This window comes from Nanorana parkeri, unplaced genomic scaffold, assembly GCF_000935625.1.
Source record: "Nanorana parkeri isolate BGI_ZX_2015 unplaced genomic scaffold, ASM93562v1 scaffold2190, whole genome shotgun sequence".
NCBI classification, from domain to species: Eukaryota; Metazoa; Chordata; class Amphibia; order Anura; family Dicroglossidae; genus Nanorana; species Nanorana parkeri.
The window spans coordinates 30,103-52,823 of record NW_017308458.1 but is presented as its reverse complement, the minus strand read 5'-3'; the positions used below and the strand labels follow the sequence as shown (position 1 = coordinate 52,823).

General features: G+C 43.0%; 1 protein-coding gene across 3 annotated transcripts in view; it reads left to right on the top strand.

The window, feature by feature from the left end:
- Positions 1 to 22,721, top strand: part of WHRN (whirlin) — a 150,268-nt gene that overhangs the window by 110,988 nt on the left and 16,559 nt on the right. For all 3 annotated transcript variants that reach the window (XM_018572970.1, XM_018572969.1, XM_018572968.1), the window contains one exon: positions 18,593 to 18,664. In XM_018572970.1, coding sequence (XP_018428472.1) covers positions 18,593 to 18,664 — 72 coding nt within the window. The remainder of the gene's footprint in view (positions 1 to 18,592; positions 18,665 to 22,721) is intronic.

The following is a 22,721-nucleotide window of genomic DNA, read 5'->3' as shown; positions in this document are numbered from 1 at the left end:
GGGCCTGGGGACCCTGGAGGCCTGCCCAGGTCCCTTACATGACTATCGGCCGACGGTGAAGGGCGAGGAGGCGGGGGCCTGGCCCTAGCAGCGCAGGGCCCCAGCATTGCCGCTCCAGCGGCTTTGAGACAAGCTAGGGCCCCATCAGTGACGCTGCTAGTCTGATGTCGGACTGGCCAGAAGTGACGTCACGTTAGTGACGTGACTTCACTTCTGGCCGGTCCGGCGGCAGACGAGGCCATGTGTGCAGGTAAGAGGAGCTAGGAAGGAAAGGAGGGAGGGGAGGGATGCACCCCTGACCAGCCCGGCATCATTCAAACACCCATACGTTATCTAGCATGCTCCTTAGACAAAAGACGTGTGACCGTACAGTAGAAACGGTCGCACATCTTCATTCACACTGCACGATTCTCGTACGAGAATCGTGCAGTGTATGGGCACCTTAATGGTAATCATAACATCGGTAAAACACAGCACTGTGGTTTATAAGTGTGCTGCTTTAGACCTAGATCCCTAACGTTTTCAATGTTATCAAAGACTTTATTTTATGACCCATATACATACTGTATGTGTATGAGTTAATGCTGCTGGGTTGTCAAACTGAAATTTACTCCATGCTAACTATTTTGCTTTCAATTACCAAACAAACCAATTAAATAGGTTCAAATTGTTTGCCAGCCAAACTTGAAGTAATATTTTCTGTAGGCTCATGCTAAATAATTTGGAATCCGCCATCTTTGTAAAACCACCTCTTGTCTCCTGTACATTGCTGAGCACTTTGTACTTGTACACTCAACAAGCCACCGTATATTGTCAGACCGCAGTTACCACCATGTTGCATACAGCAGGGAATTTTCTTGGGTGTGAACATCAATGCATATTTAAAGGAAGCATGTCAGTGCTACACTAAGGGCAGAAATAGTCAGTCATTTTGTCATGTTGCCACCACACTCTTAAAGCTTGCCACACATGGGGGCTGATGTATACATTTTCTTGCCCAGTGCCACCAGATAGAAGTGAAGAACATAAGAATTTCCACTGGACAGAACATTTTAAAATCAGCGCCATGGTGTTGTAACTGTGTGCTCTGACCTTTAGTGTTCTTTGTTTGCTCTGACAGCGCGCATGTCATGTGTGTGTTCTATTTGCTGTGTGTGCTAAACTTGCATGCGCCTGTATGTGTCTTCTGTAGAAGAGAGTGCCAACCGCACATCATTCCAGCACCCTTCTGCATACTACAGTGGCATTCCGTTCTGGTGTGCAATGCGATATCGGTTTATTGTATGTGTCCTCTGACTGCATGTGCGAGTGCACTCATTTGTTGCCCTGTAAGTTGGGATGGCCCACCTAATGGCCTTGAACAGGGCCGGTGCTAGGATTCTAGGCAAGGTAGGCAAGGTGCATTTTTGCGCCCCCCCCCAAGTACTTGTACGTGTCAAAATGCCCCGATGTTTGCGCTATGTTTTTTTTTTTCACTTACCTTCGGCGCAGAAGAGTTGCCCTGTTTTTTCCGCCCTCACCCTGCAGCGCCGTCAGGCGGCTGCCTGACTTGCCTTGCGGTAGCGCCGGGCCTGGCCTTGAAATTACTCCACAGCCTAGGTAAGCCAGTAGGAGCAATGGGTGATAAAGAAGAGGGAGCTAAACAACCACACAGGAGGAGACTATTACATTGTAAAAGAGAAGATGGGTGGAAGGGGTGCAACATTGGGAAGGAGAGCAGAAGAGGGGTAGATGGTGCTTGAAAACTAATGACATAAAGCAGAATGTGTGCAAGAATCCTCCAGTATTGCTGACAGGAAATAGAAGTTGCTCCTCTGCAAAGAAAGCAGGGAGGAGTAAGTAACAGTGAGGGCAGACAGTGACAGTAACAGCAGAGAAGGAGATAGAGCATGCTTACTGAGTGTGTAAAGCTAAACGGGTGCATGAGTTCCCAAGTGCCGCTCGCAAAAAAACAGGAAGTGCTCTATATTTATCACTGACATGTGTCAGTCATGCTGTAGCTATTAGTAGTAGTCACATACTACTGGAGTTGTTATGTAATGTTGAAGACATTTCATACCTTCTCCAAGCCACTTCTTTAGTATTATTGAGTGTCACCCTAAAGCGGTAGTAAACAGCTGTGCCCCGGGAGTTTTTTTGCCCTAATGTGCAGCCATGCACAGCATACTTGCACATTAGTGCACATTTACCTTACAATTGTGTACACGGCATCTTAGAGACTTTGCATGTCTCTTCAGCCAAAAGTCCTAACTTCCAGTAATTGTTTTTTTATTTTTTTTCACTTTACTTAACTGCTTTAATCCAATTACAATGGAAAGGCAGATGTTGATTGACCAAGAATAGGGTGTTCTAGTTACAAAATCCCATCCTTGGTGTCAGTAAGGCCTAATAGGTGATAAGCCTTCGCTTTACATGGCTAAGTGTGTAAATTGTCTAAACACTGGGTTTGAGATGTTGAAACAGCATTATGCGTGGAAGACAGATGGTGTTGAAGGCCCGCACCTTAAACAGGCTTTATTTTTCTGGTTGTGCTTCTGATTGCAATATAAAATGGAAAAGAAAATATATTAGCAAGCAAAGTATCTTTTGCAGAAGGCTTTGGTCCCTGACCCCTATGTGGTTACCAGTTCTTGAGTGAAGTCACTGCCTTAGACCTAGTGTGCTCTCCTTGAGTCCTTTCTGCATTTTTTTGCTTCATCACATATTTCTTTAATTCGTGTATTGCAAATATTAAAGTTCAACTCCAGGCAGATATACAAGACACAATAACACAGCTCTTTTCATTCAGACATCATTAAACATCTGGTATCAGCCTCTTGCAATCTCCAGTAGAGCAGTGCTCCAGACTGGGAGACGGAGAAGCGGCATAGGAAGCCAATCAATTGCATTGCAGTGCTCATGTGCCAACAAGGAACATGCTGAAAGGAGGAAAAAGCAGAGTGACAGAGAGATGTGCTCGCTGCTCACCAGTCTGCTGCTTCTCCATTCACTGTCCAGTCACAGGCTAGGGGAGGGACAAGACCTGTAAGTTTTACTTAACTTTAAAAAGTAGGTCTCCTCCTCTGCCACACAGGACTGCGGCAGAGCTGTGTAAATCTCAGGATTGGATAGACTGAAATACAAATCCTTTGGCAGGCAAAACCGCTCTGTTATATGCATTTAATTTTTTTCTTATGTAGCCGTTTGTCTGAAGTTCAGCTTTAAACCATCATTATACAATAAACTATTCAGCGCGGCACTGTATAGCAAATGTTTTATGCGTTTCCTCAGAAATATCAAAATGATTTGCGGCTGACACTGCTTGCATAGCCCCTGGCTTTCTACTAATTGTCTGTTATGTATGCATTGTGGATGTTATGTAACCACCTTTGGTTTTCCATTTTCAATTGTCTTCCCTACCCAGCTCTTAATTAGGCATCCACGTTCTCATTGATCTCCTTCCTACCACCCTGCCATCTCTTGTTTCCTTTAAGCTTCTGACATTACAGTGACATTTTCCTGTAAGACAAACAGCTGCTTATGTTTATTAGCATCTCTCAGACCTAGCAAAATGCCTTCTTGCATTAATCAAGCCATTTTAAAATGTATATGCAATTTGTATGCTTTACTCTGAAAAACATCCTTTGAATTTCAAGTGGTAATCTCCAGCTGTTTGTGCGAAGGGGCGCTGAGCGCTGCACAGGGAACTCACTTATTTACCAGAGGAGGGCTGGTTACCATTCATTGGGGGCAATTAGGGCTGAGGAGCTCCAGGAAGGGTTACAAAATGCAGAGTGAACAGCAATGAACGTTCTGCAGGTTTATCATGGACAGAACTTATTTCATGTTTACCTCCAGGCAAACACATAAGTTCACAGATGGAATAAATACATATTTGCACAAGTTGTTACCTGGGAAAGAATCTGGATTTCTGTCAAACTAATTACTAAAGTTACATAGCACTGCCACACAGCACAGCCATGTCTGGCAGGTCTAGAGACCTGATTTTTCTCTGCTGCGGCTCAATAACTCTTACAGGTCTTGTTTCTCCTCCAGCCTGTGATTGGACAGTGAAAGCAATCAGCATGTTTCTTGTGAGCACATTAAAAGGAGAACTATGCGGTGAGTCCTTTTCACTCACCTCATAGTTCTAGCCGACCTGTGACCTGTTCTAGCCGACCGGCTCAGTAGATCGGGAGGTGAGCGAACACATACCGGCGTTCGCTCACCTCTCGATCCTGTCACGGCTCTCTGCCGTGACAGGGGAGGGGCTGGATTCCCCCCTCCCCGCTCCCCAGCGCTGACTGGCGGAACGGACGGGGGAGGGGGCGGGTACAGCTGGCTATGCCTCTAGATAGGCAGAGCCAGCTGTCACTCACACAGCTGGGCGGATCCCGGCATAATTGTCAGGATCCGCTTCAGCAGCAGCTCGCGGTATACGGTATACTGAGCCTAGGGTGACGGGAGGACACTAGTTTGTGTCCTCCCGTTACCCTAAGGAGAACTATGGGGAAAAGCCTTAACCCCATAGTTCTCCTTTAACTTATTGGCTCCTTGTGCTGCTTTTCTCTTTCAGTCTGAGCTCTACTGTACCAGGAAAGCAAGAGACTAATACCAGGTTGACTTTAGGTGCACACACTGCTTGCATTTGAAAAATTATATATTAATGTATTATTAATATAAATTTGCATGATTGTGTAACTTTATTATCAGCCTGAAGTTTAGCTGGGGAAACAAACATAATGGTTTTGGGTTACATTTTATGTACTTCATTTTTTTATGCGTATAAAATATTTACTTAGCCAGCGCACAATGACACGCATGCATTTTAGCACAATACACAGAAGTGAAATGGGGCAAGTCTGTTTTTATATCCCACAAGTAAAACAGCTGCACATCTAACATTCCAGCATTTGTTAAAAATGTTATTGCTCCAGACCAGTGTTTTCTCAACTTTTTCAGTCAGGGCAACCTTTAAAAGTATGCAAAATCTCAAGGCACCTCAGTCTAAAATGTAAATGTAAAAATTTGAAAAACATGTGGCCCCTCTAGAAATCCATACCAGACCCTATGCTATTCTAGTAAGGATTTTAAGGAAGGACTTCATGCAAAAAAAAAAGAAAAACATTAAATGGGCTTTTCCCCGTTCACATCAGAAGCCCTCCCCCTTCACATCAGGGTCCCCTTTCAAATCAGGAGCTCCCCTTAACATCACAGTCCTACCTTCACATCAGGAGCCCCCTTCACATTAGTGTCCCCCCTTCACATCAGAGTCTCCCCTTCACATCAGGAGCCCCCTTCAGCAGAGTCCTACCTTCACATCAAGAGCCCCCTTCACATCAGAGTCCTGCCTTCACACCAGGAGCCCCCATCACATCAGAGTCCTATCTTCACATCAGGAGCCCCCTTCACATCAGAGTCCCCTTTTACATCAGGGAGCCCCTTCACATCAGAGACCTCTTTCACATCAGAGTTTCTGAATGTCGGGCTGGTCCTGGAATAGCGCCCACCCTGGATAAGCGCCATTAATTTCCATGGTGCTGGCAGGCTGCCTGCACCATGGAAATGCATGACACTTTGCAAACATTTGATGGCACCCCTGACAAAGCCAGGACGCACCCCAGATGGAAGAAGGCTGTTCCAGATTTATCCATAATGATGCGTCAAAGAGGGAGGTTCCCGGCGAGGATTATAAATTTATCCAAATCAATAAAGTTTAAATGAATACTGGAAATTTCAGCTTGTAGCCAGTTTTTCTCTTTGTGGATTACTGTGCCCCCCTACTCTACTACTATGGGGAGACAATCTCAGATCAGGCGCTGGCAACCGACAGCCAGGAACAAGGGCCATTTGTGTTAAGCTAGGGAGTGGAGTCTGTCTGCTATTTTTATTTTTATATGCATTGAGGTGCACTGGCAGCCCCTTCAATATGAATGGGCTGCCTTAACGTAGAGGTCCTCTGTCATGGTAATGAGATTTGAGCATCTCATTATTAATTATGGATTCTATCTCCCTAGTTTGTTTAAATATTCTCAATTCTGGCTCCAGATATGCTAAACTGGTCTCTGATCATATAAAACCTTTGTACTACAACCCCATTTTTATCTAAAGCATTCCTTAGGCCTGGTGTGGATTAGCCTTAATGGTCTCTGCTCAGATAGGTGTCATAAATAGCTAAAACCACAGTAATTGCCCTGCACAGTTCAACTTAACCCCTATGGATTGCCTGGTGGATAAGGAAGAAATGTGTGGTATCCCACTGCTGCCACCAATATGTGATGGATGCACTGCTCTGAGCCCACTGTACATCAATAACACGTGACTATACACAGTTCCGAACCGACCGAGCTGTCACAAGGATGCAGTCATCCCTGTAGTTAATCCTTTACACACCAAACAGTAGCTGCCACCAGGTGTTTTAACAGAAAAATGCACTGTTCTCAGCAAATGCTGTGACAATTCAAAACTTAAACAAAGCCTATGATACCGCTTTCCTTTCAGACAGGAATGTGACAGGTTTCACTATACAGTAGCACTCTTCACAGAAAAAGGAAACTTTCAGTTCTTATTTAGATCATATAGATAAGCTTAACGATTTTTAAGATCGTGCTTTTAAAAGAAAACAGTGCAGGAAAAAAATATAAAGAAAAAGATGTTACAAAAAAGAAGAGACAAATGTATAAAGCGAAAAATAAAAAGGGAATAAAATTAAGAATACTTAAGAGTTCTGGGTTATGTAAGTTCTGACAGAGTCCAATTCAATGCAATAGAAGATGGGTCTTCACGGTAATGCGCTTCTTCTTTGATGGTGCCAAAATGTTTTCTGTGGATGTTAAGAGGAGCATTGTTTGGATGGTATGAAAAGCTTTTAGCTGCCCTTGCTGCAGCTTTTTGTCAGTCCTCTAGGGGGTGTCACAGAGCAGGGCCCATGGGCAGGGCTAGGGAGGATGAGGAGGAGGGCTAAGCCTTTACGATGTCCTTTTCTGCTCCTCCTTCATTTTATCAAATATATTTCTCTATGTTCATAGTTTAGTCCTAAATAAAATATAGATTAGGACTAATCTATATTTAGTGTTTCATGAAATTTGCTTCAGATCAATCCCATACTTGGCATGTGTGTGTGAATTATGGCTGGCCCAGAGGGTAATGTGGCATGATTGATATGTGTAGATTTTGCATAACAAGACGCAGCTATTTTTGTGATTAATTTTACAATATTCTTCAATTCTGTGTTATGAAAATTGGGTTAATATTGTAACTCTCAATTTATGACTCAGTGGGATACCACACATTACTTTCTTATCCACCAGGCAATCTGTAGGCGATTAACTGAACTGTGCAAGACAATTACTGTGGTATTAGCTATTTTGGACACCCATCGTAAAAGGGACCACTGAGGCTAATCCACACTAGGACTAGGGAAAGCTTTAGATAAACAGTAAGGTTTTCATGCAAAGGCAAAGAGCTTATATCAGGGGTGCCTATTAGGTCGATCGCGATCTACCAGTCGATCGTCAGGGCCATAGCGAGGCTCTCGCCTCGGACGCAGAGCTCAGCCAGCAGGGAGAAGTGGGGCTTTTCCTCTGTATCCCCGCTGCTCTCCCCCATCTGTATGCAGCGGGGATCCGAGAAGAAGTGAAGGAAGCGCTGCAGCCGGCGGCGGGGGGGCGGAGCAGGGAGCCTCTGTCACAGCAGCTTGGCCAAGTGGTGAGGAGAGCAGCGGGGATCTAGAGGAAAAGCTGCAGGCTGTGCTCTGTGCGTGGCCGAGCGGCAGAGGATCGGTACATATCAGTGATATGTACCGATCCACTTTGCAGAGAAAATGCTGGAGTGATCACTCCAGTATTTGTAAAGAACTGGGGACACATAGTACTATGTGTCCCCAGTTATGAATGAACAGGAAGTGCTTTACATCACTTCCTGTTTATTCATGAGTTTCTCAATGGGGAGTAGCACTCTGTACATAGGATTCTCCCCATTCAGAAACTGGTGATAGTAAATATTTTCTGAATGAATGGGAAGCCTCTGTGCTTTCCATTGATTTAGAACAGATGCTGCAGAAAAAGAGATTAACGACTTTGTGTCCTCAATTTATTTTTCTATTTTAAAAGGGAAATATCAGGGGGCTGTTTAGACCCCTGATATTTCCTCAAAGCCCCCCAACAGTAGAAAAAAAAATTAAAAACATTAAAATTGAATTAAAAAAATAATTTACAAAAACAAATCCTGGAGGCGGGGCACTGGGTGACGTCACACGCCTGTTTGGGGGGGGCACATTTTTTTTTCTTGCCTCGGGCGCAAATGGAGCTAGCTAAGGCTCTGCTCCTGCGGTGCTCCTGAACCTTCTGGCTAAATGTGTCAGATGCCGCAGACAGGAAGGCATCATTCAACCTGGCATCATTTAATCTGGAAGACGAAGGACATACTGTGAGTGCAGAACACCCTGGACCCTCCCCTGAGGAGGCCACTCTATAGCATTGTGCACTTACAGTTTAAAACACTGACATCATCACAACAGCTCTTGTGCCGCCCCAACAGGGGCATAGAATATGAGATGCATAGCCTCAGTTAATATTAGCATTGTTATATAGGTTAGAATTTATATAGTGTGATTTGCCTAACTATTTTCTCATAGCTAAATTCATGTGTTATCCTATGCTGCCATCTAGTGGCCTTTTGTTGTAACAAACATGTTTTCTGTAATTATTCCTCATGTGACGATGTATTATTCCCCTAGTGTAGCCCCACCCTTCTTCCTGTGTGCAGTACTTCCCGTGTCATGGCACAGTTGAAAGCCACATGTAACAAGGACACTCAGATAATCTGCACAGTACGTAGGAAAGGCATCATTTTCTGACCGCACAATACTATAACCGTTCAACTGCTGTTCCTATCATCTGCTGTAATCCTGATGTAAAGAATAAACACCTCTTTTGAATGAATCGGTATTGACGAGTTCAGCTATCTGACGAGGATTGTCCGCAGTGAGTATATCTGCTTATACAGGCCAGGCATAGAGGTCTCAGCAAGGGATATATTTCGCTATCACAACGATCGGAGTCAGAATAGCTCTAGTCTTATCATCATTCATGTCATGATTACCCACTGCTTGGCACAGATCTTCCAAAAACCCAGAGTCAAGTGACTGACCTAAAGACTGGAAAAGGTAAGTTTAAAAAAAAAGCAAAGCAAAATGTTGCTTTCCAAAAAGAGCACAAGGCCTGGCTCTTGGAACATGAAAACTGCAACTGCTTGTACAATCAGATTCTAATTTGTATGACCAGTCTTACATATTCCTATCCAAAAATATTTTGCAGTCATATATGAGTCAAATATATATATATATAGAGTCATATATATAGTGGGCCCCTGCATCGCTCTCCCCCAGCCTCCATCGGCTAAGCAGCTGTGGTGGGGGCACCCGTGCGTGCGTGTTACCGGCTCTGCCTGAAGTAGCTGTGTCCGTTCATAGACGCACACAGTCCTGCAGCAGGCCACGCCCCTCCTCTCCTCCCAACAGGTTGATTGATAGCAGAAGGAGCCTATGGTTGCTCTGCCCTCAGTATCCTCTCCCCCCCCCCACAACCCGGAAGTTCGGGGGAATGGAGGCTCGCTTCGGGGACCAGCATCGGTGACAGTGGTGATACAGGTAAGTGTGGGGAGATGGCAGACACAAAAAGGTACTAGTCGTTTTTTTACCTTAATGCAGAAAATGCATTATGGTTAAAAAAAAAATAGGGATGCACCGATATGGATACTGGTATCGGTGCCGATATCGAGTATTTGGGCGAATACTCTTACTCGCCCAAATGCTCCGATACTTACCCTTGATACCTCAGAATTCCTCTGACCCACAGTGCAGCGAGGGATCCCGGGCAATCAGGAAGACCGGTGGCAGGTTTTTACATGCCGCCCAGCTTCCTGATTGGCTGGTAAGCCGCCTCCATGCTGTTTGGCTGGCTCGATGCTGATTGGCAAGCCAGCCAAACAGCCGGCTCAATGCTGATTGGCTTGCAAGCTGGCTTTCTGGCCAATCAGCATTGAGCTGGCCAAACAGCACGGAGCATGCTTCCCGGGCAATCAAGAAGCCGAGCGGCGGGTAATGACATGTCGCCCGACTTCCTGATTGGCTGGGAAACCAGCTCCATTTTAGCGCAAGTACCAATATCGGTACTCAGTATCGACAAGTACCAAAAGATAAATATCGGTACACGTACCGAAAAAACTGTATCAGTGCATCCCTAGTATAAAAACAACCAGCCTTTAATACTACTTTAAATATGGCAAACACAACTCCCTTTCCTCCTCATAGACATTCAATAGCAAGGGAGAACTAAGCAGGGTTTTTCAGTCCTGGAGTTTTTAGAAGAGAGCATTTAAAAATGAAAGCAACCATTTTTAAATATTTTTTTATGTTATCTGAATGGGAACAAATAACAAATATAAAATAGGCGTTATCCTATTTCCACTGCAAAAGTGGGAATACAAAGTTATTGTTGTCTGCAGTTACAAAGGGAAGAAACAGATGAGATCCAAGCCAAGTCCAATAAAGCGGAATTTCATCATTGTTGTGTTATAAAAGCAACGGCAAGCTGCTTGCATTGGCAGTCTGGTTCCGGACTGTTATCTTTACTGGGCTGAAGATTAGATCATAAAGCTGCTTTCTTTTACTATTGATTTTTCTAGCTTACAAATTGTATCCATTTCATTCTACCTATGTATAACTTTGATCTTCTTGCTGTTCAGCAGAAAGTTTGGGCTCTCTATGTTTCAGTATTGGTGTTACTTGGTTAGAAATTACAGGCTGGCACGGGATATTAGATGGTGGCTAGGCAAGCAGTACAATGCACCACTAAAGATTTTTTTTGTTACAAACCATCCTTCTATAAACATGCACTCTTAAGCTGACCATACACTGCTGATATTTTGGCCGAGTCCTTGTGACTCGGGTGAAATTTGACTAGTGTGTGGCCCCCTCTGGCCCTCCCAACAAAAGACGGTTTTTCAATAGACTTTTGTTGAAGGATCCGGTCCACAAATTCTCGGTCGAACAGCAACTGCAGCAAATCAGTTGTGTGTCCTCTTTTCAGTTCGTGTTGGCATGTGCCTTTATGTCGAGCATTGTTTTAGCAAATTCCACCTGCTTCAACTAACTTCAGTCACAGAATATCGCCAGAAGTTTATATATTTATGTGTATATTAACTATATATTGATATGTTTGATGGGTTAGGTTTTCTGTAGTAGAGATACTTCCCCATTAAGTCATTCACCAGAGTAGAACCTGCAGTCAGTGGCACCTACAGGCCATTATCGACAGAATGGATGTCCGTGAACTGGAGAGGGTCTGGAGACGGGCGACAAAACGAATAAAGGGATTAGAGGGCCAAAGCTATGAGAAAAGATTGCAAGTATTAAACTTGTACATGCTGGAAAAGAGGAGATCAAGAAGGGACATGATATTAATGTACAGATCGATTCATGGTGATGGAATAATCAGTAATAAACTGTTTACTGGTAGTTCACTCAAGAAGACAAGAGGCCACCATCTGAAATTGGAAGAAAAAAGGTTTAAACTCAAATTTTGAAGGGGATTCTTTACTGTGAGAGCTGTAAAATTATGTAACTCCACAGGCAGTGGTTTCAGTTAAAGGAGAACTATGGGGTTAGGGCTTTTCCCCATAGTTCTCATTAGGGTAACGGGAGGACACAAACTAGCGTCCTCCCGTCACCCTTAACTACTGGTGGCCTCTTGTCTTCTTGAGTGAACTACCAGTAAACAGTTTATTACTGATTATTCCATCACCATGAATCGATCTGTACATTAATATCATGTCCCTTCTTGATCTCCTCTTTTCCAGCATGTACAAGTTTAATACTTGCAATCTTTTCTCATAGCTTTGGCCCTCTAATCCCTTTATTCGTTTTGTCGCCCGTCTCCAGACCCTCTCCAGTTCACGGACATCCATTCTGTCGATAATGGCCTGTAGGTGCCACTGACTGCAGGTTCTACTCTGGTGAATGACTTAATGGGGAAGTATCTCTACTACAGAAAACCTAACATATCAAACATATCAATATATAGTTAATATTATTTTTCCTTTATTTTTCACTTAAATATAAACAAACATTTTCATTGAGATGGAAACACAGTAAGATGATACAGTAAGAATATTGCTCACTACCAAGCGCAACATAATTGCTCACATTGATCACGGTTATACACAGTGTTGCAGCTGGTGATTTCACATATCTTTTTTCCAGCTCAACTAAATTGGTTAAAGTCTCCCGTCACCCTTAGCTCAGTATACCGCGAGCTACAGCTCGCGGTATACTGAGACGCCGCAGCTGCGGATGTCTGGATCCGCCCAGCTGCGTGAGTGACAGCTGGCTTTGCCTATCTAGAGGCAGAGCCAACTGTACCCGCCCCCGTCCGTTCCGCCAGTCAGCGCTGGAGGATGGGAGCGGGGAATCCAGTCCCTCCCACGTCACGGCAGAGAGCCGTGACAGGATCGAGAAGTGAGCCAACGCCGGTATGTGTTTGCTCACTTCCCGATCTGCTGAGCCGACCTGTGACAGTTTCAATGTCACAGGTAGGCTAGAACTATGAGGATGAGTGAAAAGCACTCACCTCATAGTTCTCCTTTAAGATTATTGACTCATTCAAGAACCTTTTAGATACTTTTCTCAGAGAGCAGAGTATACAGGGGTACAGCCTAGGTACTCTTAGTAATTCACACACATACACAAACATAGGTTGAGCTCTATCTTTATTTAACCTCAACCTCATTCAACTACAGTAGTGCCTGTAAGTGCTTACAAATATTGTACCATCCTCCATGTGGAAACCAGAGTTATAATTCATGGTATAATAATGTAGATGTGCTATTCTTGATGTGGAACTAGTGATTGCTATTCATCTTGAGTATGGTGCAGTGGAACTCCGAGTTTGCAATCCCCAACATGAATTCTCAAATGATTGATGAGTAGGCTTAAACACTTCAGCTGTTGTTACCTTTGTCCATGCAGCAGATTTATACACAATTTCCGCGCAGTGTGATAAATTGTGGATTTTGCTTAATTCAGTTGTATTTACATGTTACTGTGTTGTATATGCAATACATTAGAGGTGGCCTCATATATATATTTAGCAAATCATCCTACCATGGGGCTGTTAGATCAGATATATTTCATGCTGGTAATAAATGGGTGTGGTTACTGGGGGTGTGGCCACTAAAGGGTGTGGTCACTGAGGGGTGTGGTCACTGAGGGGCGCTGTAAAGCTTTCTCGCACAGGGCGCCTAAAGGCCTAAGGCCGGCCCTGTGCAAGGGTATGTATAATTTGGTAATTACATGTGGGCGTGTCCTTGTTTCACGTGTTTGGCTTTTTGTGTTTTGAAGAAGTAACGTGAAAGTCCCCAAGGTGTCATTACATAGCTACCCGCTCCCTGTCCACCCCAGTGATCAAAGTACCTGGTAGGGGAAAGTTTTCCAGCATGACTTAATTTGGGTCTCTGAGAGGTCATTATTTATTTCAGGTATTTATATGGCGCCGACAATTTACGCAGCGCTTTACATAGTTGCACATTCACAACAGTCCCTGCCCTCAAGAAGCTAACAATCTAAGGTCCCTTTCTCACATGTATACATACGATGGCCAATTTAAACAGGAGCCAATCAACCTTCCAGCATGCCTTTGAAGTGTGGGAAGAAACCGGAGTACCCGGAGGAAACCTACACAAGCACAGGGAAAACATGCAACTCCTTGCAGAGAGTTTCCTGATCGGGATTTAAACCGGGGACTCTTATGTGACTAAATGCTAAGGGCAGAAAGAAAACTGATGCTGGAAGATGTGAAAAAGTGTTTGACAATAAACTATGTTCTTTGAAAATACCTACCATTCACTATCGCCACAAGTCACTGCAGCACCATCTTACACATTGTATGGTACACTTTATTTAAAGGATATCTAACCCCCCAAAAAACAAACATTTTATATATGTAGTGATTGCTGAGAAGAAAGGGGGAAGTCTTCCAGCATGACTTCATTTGGGTCTCATGTGGCTAAATGCGAAGGGCACAAAGAAAGTTGATGCTGAAAAATTTGAAAAGGTGTGTGACAATAATTTATTGTCAGTAAACCATGTCCTTTAAAAAAACCTCGCCATTCACTATAACCACCAGTCACTGCAGCACCATGGTATACATCGTATAGTACACTACACTAAACCCAAAAGCAAACATTGAATATACAGGCAGTCCCGGGGTTACGAATAAGATAGGGACTGTAGGTTTGTTCTTAATCTGAATTTGTATGTAAGTTGGAACAGGTAAATTTTTTAAGTGTTGGGAGGAATGTCCTCTAATGCAATGCTGATAACGCGCTAGTACCCACACCCTGGTAAGTCTTTTTTCCATTACTCCTTTACCTTTCCTTGCACAGTCACCACTTGGTAGTGCGCTTCTGTATTTTTTGTCTTTTCGAACATTTTTTAAGTGTAACTCAAGCCAAACATTTTTTTGTTTTTTTGTTTTGGATAGCATAGGGAAGGGTTAACCCACTGTAAAGTTTGTTTTGCTGTGTGTGCTCAGAAGATTTCACCTCACTTTCTGTCCCTGTGACAATTGTATTTTGAAAATTTATGGTTCGGGTTCAGCTTCAGTGGAGACACCTTTTTCCTATGATCACTCTTAGGAGTGAATTTCCCTTCCTGGGTAGATTTCCTCTCACTTTCTGTTGTCTCAAGGACAGGAAGTGAGATAAAATCTTTCTAATGAGGATACAAACAGCAGTAAAAACCTCACAGCGACCCGGAAGAAGAGGTGGGCACCCCTCGTCTGCATGTCTAACAAGAGCCAACTTCCTCTAATGTATGTACAGCACTACGAACAAGACCCAAAAAGGCGGGCACCCCTCATCGGCACGTAGCATTACAACTACCCCTACTGTACAGTAATAGCCTCCATTTGTAAGTAGGAGTCATATGTAAGTCGGATGTATGTAACTCGGGGACTGCCTGTATGTAGTGATTACTGAAAAGAAAGAACCCAGTTCCATCAATCCACCATGTAATGGAGCTGACAAAGAGAGACATGTTTGAAGTTCAGCCTGTGTGAAAACTGTGGCTGCCCCCATAAATAGAATGGAGAAATTAGTGTAGACATGAAGGGATGTGGAGTGTGCTCTTTACAGAGTTACCAGGTGAAAATAAAGGGGAAAACCTTGAAGAAACTAATGCAGCCACTGGATCAATTGATAGATAAACTGCAATATATTAAAGCCCAGTGGAAACTTTAGTTTAAATCTGCTATATTCTACGGGCATCAAAACAAAAGGGGTTAAATGTCGTACAGTTTATTTTCTTTCTAAAGCAGCCACAGCCTAACTAGAAAAACCTCTTCTGCTAGGTCTCTGTGGGGACGCCGTCGTCTCTCTGTAGAGGTCTAACATGCTATAGGTCTACTGAGTTAGACCTAATGCAAAGCAAGCAGCAAAGCTCATGCTCCCTGCTTTTGGAGAGCTCTAACTGCAGAGAGACCACTGCTTCCCCACAGAAAGCAAGTGTCCCCAGCAGCATGCTGGCAGGGGACAGGCTTTTCTAATCTGGCTGCGGTTGATCTTTTTATAAAACAATTTCAGTTGGGCTTGACATTTTAGTTTAGATACATTTTAACTCACAGAATTCTGTCCCTACCATTATGGTTGGTTGTGGTTGCCCTCCCCCCCCAGTCACCCTCTTATCTGTAGAACAGCAAAAATGACGGTTACTGCTGGTCTTTGGTCAGCGCAGGCAAACTCTGTGGAATTTGCTTGTTTTTCTCAGTCATTTATTCCAGACTTGACACAGACGGAGAGAATTATTGTCAGTGCTGATTATTTCTCACGCTTGGCATCCTCCGCTTCCCTCTGGGAATACCCACTTCATCTGATAGCCAGTCTCCAGGGTGCTGCATTCCATCTAACAGTGAGAAACAGCAACAAGAAGCTACAGCTCCGAACTAAATGAAATGAGCGCCAGTAAATCTGTCCCGGCATTTTAATTCTTGCTTAGTGAAAATCACATTAGCTGGATGTTTTATTGTATATTAAAACAGTCTTCTGCTACCTTTTATGTGTGGTGGAGGAAAATTCAATTTCAGTTTTTCTTCTTCCAGATGAGGATAACAAGCGGCTGAGCATTACATAGGGTATTTATCCATTATATTAAAACTACAGTCTATATAGCCAGGGCCTAGTGCCATGGGAGGTCCCCCCTAGTGGTATAGAGTGTACAATCCTAAGAGCAATATTGGGGCTTCCACTGCTGACCTGAAAATGCTAGTTGCTTGGCTCTGACCTTCTGGCTTTAAAGCCCATATCTGGTCAAACCTCTGCACCCTCCCTCGCATTAACCATTCTTTAATTAAAATACCTCCTGTAGCCCTTTTATGTTTGCTAAGTCTGTTTCCCTTCAACCAGTCTGTGTCTGAAATTACCAGTCACCTCTTCTTCAGGTCATCTACCATGCAGCCTAAAAGGATCCCACTGTGGACAGCCAATAGCAACTTATAAGAATTAAAAAACTTTGTGCCAGGACACTTAAATATCACACTTTTTTTGCATGTATAAATGAAATGCACTTTATTGATTAAGATATTCACATTGATGTAGATATAAGCGAATCGTAATTTGATCACATTTACGTGACACATATGAACTAGAATGTATTTTCTGACACATGGTACAGAGAGTTATAGTGCGGCACATTGTTAATATTTTTTGAGCCAATAGCAAGTGTTCACATCAGCCAGGCAGTGAAATTGGCACCTAAAAAGAACCCTCATGTTCTGTAGAGAGACCAGATGAAGATAACGACATCAGTGAGGGGAGGGTAGTTTACTTAATTTTAATTTCCAATGTCTCTGTTTGGGGGTGTTGGGGGGGAATAATCTTTAGGCCTAAAATGTGTTTTAACATGCATGCATGCAAAAAAAGAATATTATGCAAAACTGGCTCTGGCGGTGAAAGGGTTAAAGTGACACTAAACTTAGGAGTTCAAAGTAGCCACCACTCCAAGATCATTCCAGAGATCGACTACAACCTCAGTACCAATTAATAAACTAAACATGAAATTGTAATCCATCATGCAAGTGAGCTTGGAGCTGTGGTTACATTACAACACTCACAGGGACCATGGGGAACAAAAGTAGTCACCCTCCAGAAGGAAGGACAGTGTCAACACCAATACAGAGATGATTTGAGGATCTACAGCCGAGTGATACACAAATAAGATACATTTTTTGTTAACAGTTAAAGGAGAACTATGAGATGAGTGATTTCCACTCACCTCATAGTTCTAAACCGACCTGTGACAATGAGACTGTCACAGGTCGGCTCAGTAGATCGGGAGGTGAGAGAACACATACCGGGTTCCCTCACCTCTCGATCCTGTCACGGCTCTCTGCCGTGACAGGGGGAGGGGCTGGATTCCCCTCTCCCCGCTCCGATCTGCCAGCGCTGACTGGCGGAACGGACGGGGGAGGGGGCAGGTACAGCTGGCTCTGCCTCTAGATAGGCAGAGCCGCCTGTCACTCACGCAGCTGGGCGGATCCCGTCATCTACGTCGGGATCCGCTCCAGGTGCGGCGTCTCAGGATACTGCGAGCTGTAGCTCGCGGCATACTGAGCTTAGGGTAACGGGAGGACGCTAGTTTGTGTCCTCCCGTTACCCTAAGGAGAACTATGGGGAAAAACACTGACCCCATAGTTCTCCTTTAAGGTACTTGAATGCATTTTAAACTCTTGAGTTTAGTGTCAATTTAAATTCTTATTTTGTCAATGTTGCAATATTTCTGCAAAGTTGTACATAAAAGAAAATGAATGATATAATTTGTAAAGAACCTTGCAATGCTTTGTACCAGTATAATTTTAGCGTCATTATTACTGCAACAAATTATAGGATATGATACATACTTATCTATAGTTCTACAAATTATTTAATATATTGTATACTGTATAATATAACAATATATTTACTTTATCCTAAATAATGACAAAGCTATTGCTGAATAAACCAGTCCACAGCAGAAATGTAAAGCTCTGTTCATAATACATATACAGGTGTGAGAGCTGACGTGGTGGATGGTAAACCCCCCAGATTAACTTTAAAGCTGAACTGTTTTTGGTGCTAAGAGAAACCAATATCTTATTTTGCCGGACAATATAGGGGAAGAGAACCAGTTATGGATGGCCACACACTGGTGGATTTTCATGTGAACGTTCATATAAAGGAAAAAAAACGCTCAGATTTTCGATAATGTTGCCAGAGACTTGACAAACGTAATTCAAAATTTTGTTTGATTTTACCATCCGAGTTTCCCGGATGAAAATTACATTCACTGTTGGAATTTTGTTAGTTCGAGAAAATTTTCCCTCCTGCTCCTAAAATTATTATTATTTTTTTTTAATTGGTCGTTTATTTGACCGCATTAACAATGAAAAAAATGTGTTTTCAGAATGTTCCTTTGATTTTCTAAAACGAAATTCTACTGGTGTGTGGCCAGGCTGTCCTTACTCCTGTTCTTCTCTGGGCAACTTCCCTATTCATCTAACTGTTTTTCTTTCCGCACCACCAGAATGGAGTCGATCCTGAAGGAAGTGCAGACTCTGCAAGCCTCAGCAGAACTACTTTGCCTGACATCTCCCTGGTACGTATGAGATGCTTAATTATAGGGATCCTTCAAAGTAAATGACAGTCATAGAAAAGAGCTGCTGCAGTATTTTTCCATCAAACCATTTCAATATAGTACACATCAAAGTCAGTACAAACACGGCTAATACTGCTAATAGCTTTACAAAGAACCTGCTTTATCTTCACTAGAGCCATGAGGCAGAGATCTGAAAATAGCACCAGCACATCCAGGATGATTCCTTCTTCCCCGAGGGCGTACTGCACAGCTCTAAAAATTAAAAGTGATGCATTATGTATGATCTCATTAATCTGGACCACTCCTGGACAGGTCAATAGCTTAGGTCAATAGGTTCAGCACAGAGAATCCATTTTGTATGCAGTGCTGGAGAATGACAAGAATTTCATGCTATTTAACTGCTGATTAACATGATAATTAGCCATTCAATTGTTAGACAGGACATGCTTTGAGCTGACATGCTAAGAAATTGAAAAACTATTTACATTTTTATTGAGTTTTTAGGTAGTTAAACGTGGTGACTGGGATCCTAATAAAAATCAAGCCATCTTTCCATTATTTCCAATATAATTTATTGTGTTATTAACAGCTGATGTTCATATTGTTAAATGTGATTTTAAAGCTGAGCTCCAGGCAAACAGCTCATAACACAGTTGAAATTAATATAAGGGAGCTGTCTTGTCTGCCAAACGACTTTCTGTCGATCTAGTTCTGAGATTCTGATATTTGCCACACAATACAATCCTGGCAGTTGGGTAAGTGAGAAGACCCCATTTTTTTCTGCTACAGAGGTATGTGTGTATATACTGTGTGTGTACATATTATATATATATATATATAAAAATTCAATTGTTGTTTTAACATACTCTTTCCTTGCTTCAGGGGCTCCCATTATTTTGCATAGTAGTAAAGTGCACACCATCATCAAAAAAGCAGACAGGGAAATGGCAATGGCTGGTGAAGTGTGCCAGGGACAGTGTTATGCAAATTCTGTGTTCTAAGTTAATGTAGCTCACAATTAGAACTACAGTGAAAAGGGAATCAAAAACTAATTCGTTTACATTTTGGCAGCTTTTATTTCAAAAGGATTTGCATTGCGGAGCCCTCTACAATGTCTAGAATAAACTGTAGTAAATTGGTTTGATGTTTTATGTACAGAATAGCTGCCATATGATGCCACAAAAGACTTTCAAATCTAAAATAAACCTTACCTTTTAAAAAAATGAGCTCAAGCTAACATACACAAATACACATGAGCAGACTCCATAGCTGTATTTTAGTTTTACAGCAGTTATAGTATATCTTAAGCAAAACCTTTTTTATAATTTGGATTAGGTAGGGGAGGGTTAAAACCGTTGTCAGTTTTTTTGTGTGTTTCCTTTACTTCCTGTCCTGCAGACTCAACAGGAAGTTAAGGGCTTATCTTTTCAATATACAGTATGTGGTGGAAATCCCCTCCTAGACATTTGTCACAAGAAAAAAAAGTGCCCCCATTGTAAGATTTTCCATCTATTCCTGTTCTGGTGGTAACTCAAAATTTTGTATCTACCCTCATTTTCATTCCTGCTAACATTGTTAATCAGGACAATAAGAGAGAGCGATTATCCCTAAGGAAGACACAAGCAGCAAAACAAAAAAAAAACAGGGATTCTAACCCCCTGACCACCCTATCCAAATCTAAATAAAAGTGTTGCCTTTAGTTAAACTTTAAGTTGAGCAATGTCTATGAAGCCCTTCAGTTGTATTACTAATGGTAAGTTGGCATGAATGTGAATATTTTTCCTCTATGGAATTTATATGTTTCGGAGCATTCTTGTGAATGACGTTAATTGCTCTTTGATGTAAATCACATTATAACAAACAGTATATAACACAGCGCCAACGGCTTGAGTTCAGGAAAGGAGACAGTCTGCAGTGATCGTGGTATAGGACGCTAACGAGGAAGCTCTCAATAGGTTTTAGGGAAACCTCAACACTGTAAAACAAAACACCGAGAGCGCCTCCATCGCGTAAAAACTTTTTATTAAAATAAATTTAGACAAGTCGAGTTAAAACAGGCATGAAACGATATGAACACGAGGGACTTAGCCAGCCGGCTGTTCGTCCTCCCTGATGGTTTACGCGTTTCTAAGGTCACGCCTCCTTCGTCAGAACCAATGGGGAGTGTTCTATTGGCTCCCTTTTATATAAAAGTCTTCATGACGAAACATGTCAAGGAGGAGTTAACACGCTGATGTCATCAAGCTGATCACTGGGGGAGAAGTTGTTTGCCAGTGGAGGAATTATACAGCTCTGTCTATTAAACCTTGAATTGACCCAGACTTCTCCAAAAGCGAGGAGACATGTAATGTTTTGGGAAAGCAGCAGGCGGGCCCAGGTGTTCTGTAATTTTGAGCCCGTGTTGAGCCGCGACATAAAAGGGAGCCAATAGAACACTCCCCATTGGTTCTGACGAAGGAGGCAAGACCTCAGAAACGCGTAAACCATCAGGGAGGACGAACAGCCGGCTCGCTAAGTCCCTCGTGTTCATATCGTTTCATGCCTGTTTTAACTTGACTTTTGTGAGTATTATTGCACTTGTCTAAATATTTTAATAAAATGTTTTTACGCAATGGAGGCGCTCTCTGTGTTTTGTTTTGCAGTGTTGAGGTTTCCCTAAAGCCTATTGAGAGCTGCCTCATTAGTGTCCTATACCACGATCACTGCAGACTGTCTCCTTTCCTGGACTCAAGCCGTTGGCGGTGTGTTATATACTGTCTTCATGGCTGAGTTGCTGTTGTTCCCAGTTGCTTCCACTTTGTTTTAATACCACTAACAGTTGACCGTGGAATATTTAGTAGCAAGGAGATTTAATGGATGGACTTATTGCACAGGTGGCAACCTATCGCGGTACCACGCTTAAATTCACTGAGCTCCTGAGAGCGACCCATTCTTTCACAAATGTTTGTAGAAGCGTCTGCATGCCTAGGTGTTTGGTTTATACACCTGTGGCCATGGAGGTGATTGGAATACCCGAATCCAATGATTTTCAATGAGGGTGTCCCAATACTTTTGGCAATATAGTATATATATAATTAGGGCTGGTAATGATTAACATTTTCGTGTTCGATTAATCTAAATTTTTTTAAATCGATTAATCGATTAATTTCGATCAATTATAACGCACATACAGATCCAACTACATTGGCCTATACACATACAGCACAGCAATGAAGTAATAAAATTAACTAGGATCACACTAATCCAGCTTGTTATTAATCTCACGTGCCCCATTCAATATGGCCACCGCTTGAGTGGGGCAGCTCAGAATAATAATCTGCTGGATTAGTGTGATCCTAGTTCATTTTATTGCTTCACTGCTGTATGTGTATAGGCCAATGCCTTGGCTGGCACTCGTGCAGAACAAGTTTATTGGGCAAACCTCTTAGTTGTAACGAAACCGGAAGTCAGGCGGTCGCAGAACTCGGCTAACGAAGGGAAGGGGGAGGAGTCCGGTAATGTCATGGACATCGACGTCACCGGACTCCTCCCCCTTCCCTTTGTTAGCCGACGGAGTCACTTGGGCCGGTGATCTGTCGACACTTATCAAGTTCTGCGACCGCCTGACTTCCCTCCCTCAAGGGACCCCATCTGACCCCCTACGAGGTCAATGGGCATTTGATTGTTTTGCATTCCCATACATGTCTATGTGGATGCAAAATCCATTCAAAGCCCACCTTAAAAAAAAGTAGTGAATGCGGCAACATTCATCTCATGAGTAATGTGAAGATACTTCGTTTTTGCAGCGAAGCCTGCAGGGCATTGCAATGATCGTGGGTGCAACACATAGGCTCTTGCATTGTCTTTGCCCATCCTCAGGTCTCTATGGAAGCTTGGAGGAAGTGCTACGGCTTGAAGAAGGAAGAGGGATTCCCTGGCAAGCTCTGCAGTTGTCTGTCTTCCACGGGACTTGTAGGAATTTCCTTAGAACAATCCCCGACCCAAGTGGCTCCGTCGGCTAACGAAGGGAAGGGGGAGGAGTCCGGTGATGTCACGAACATCACCGGACTCCTCCCCC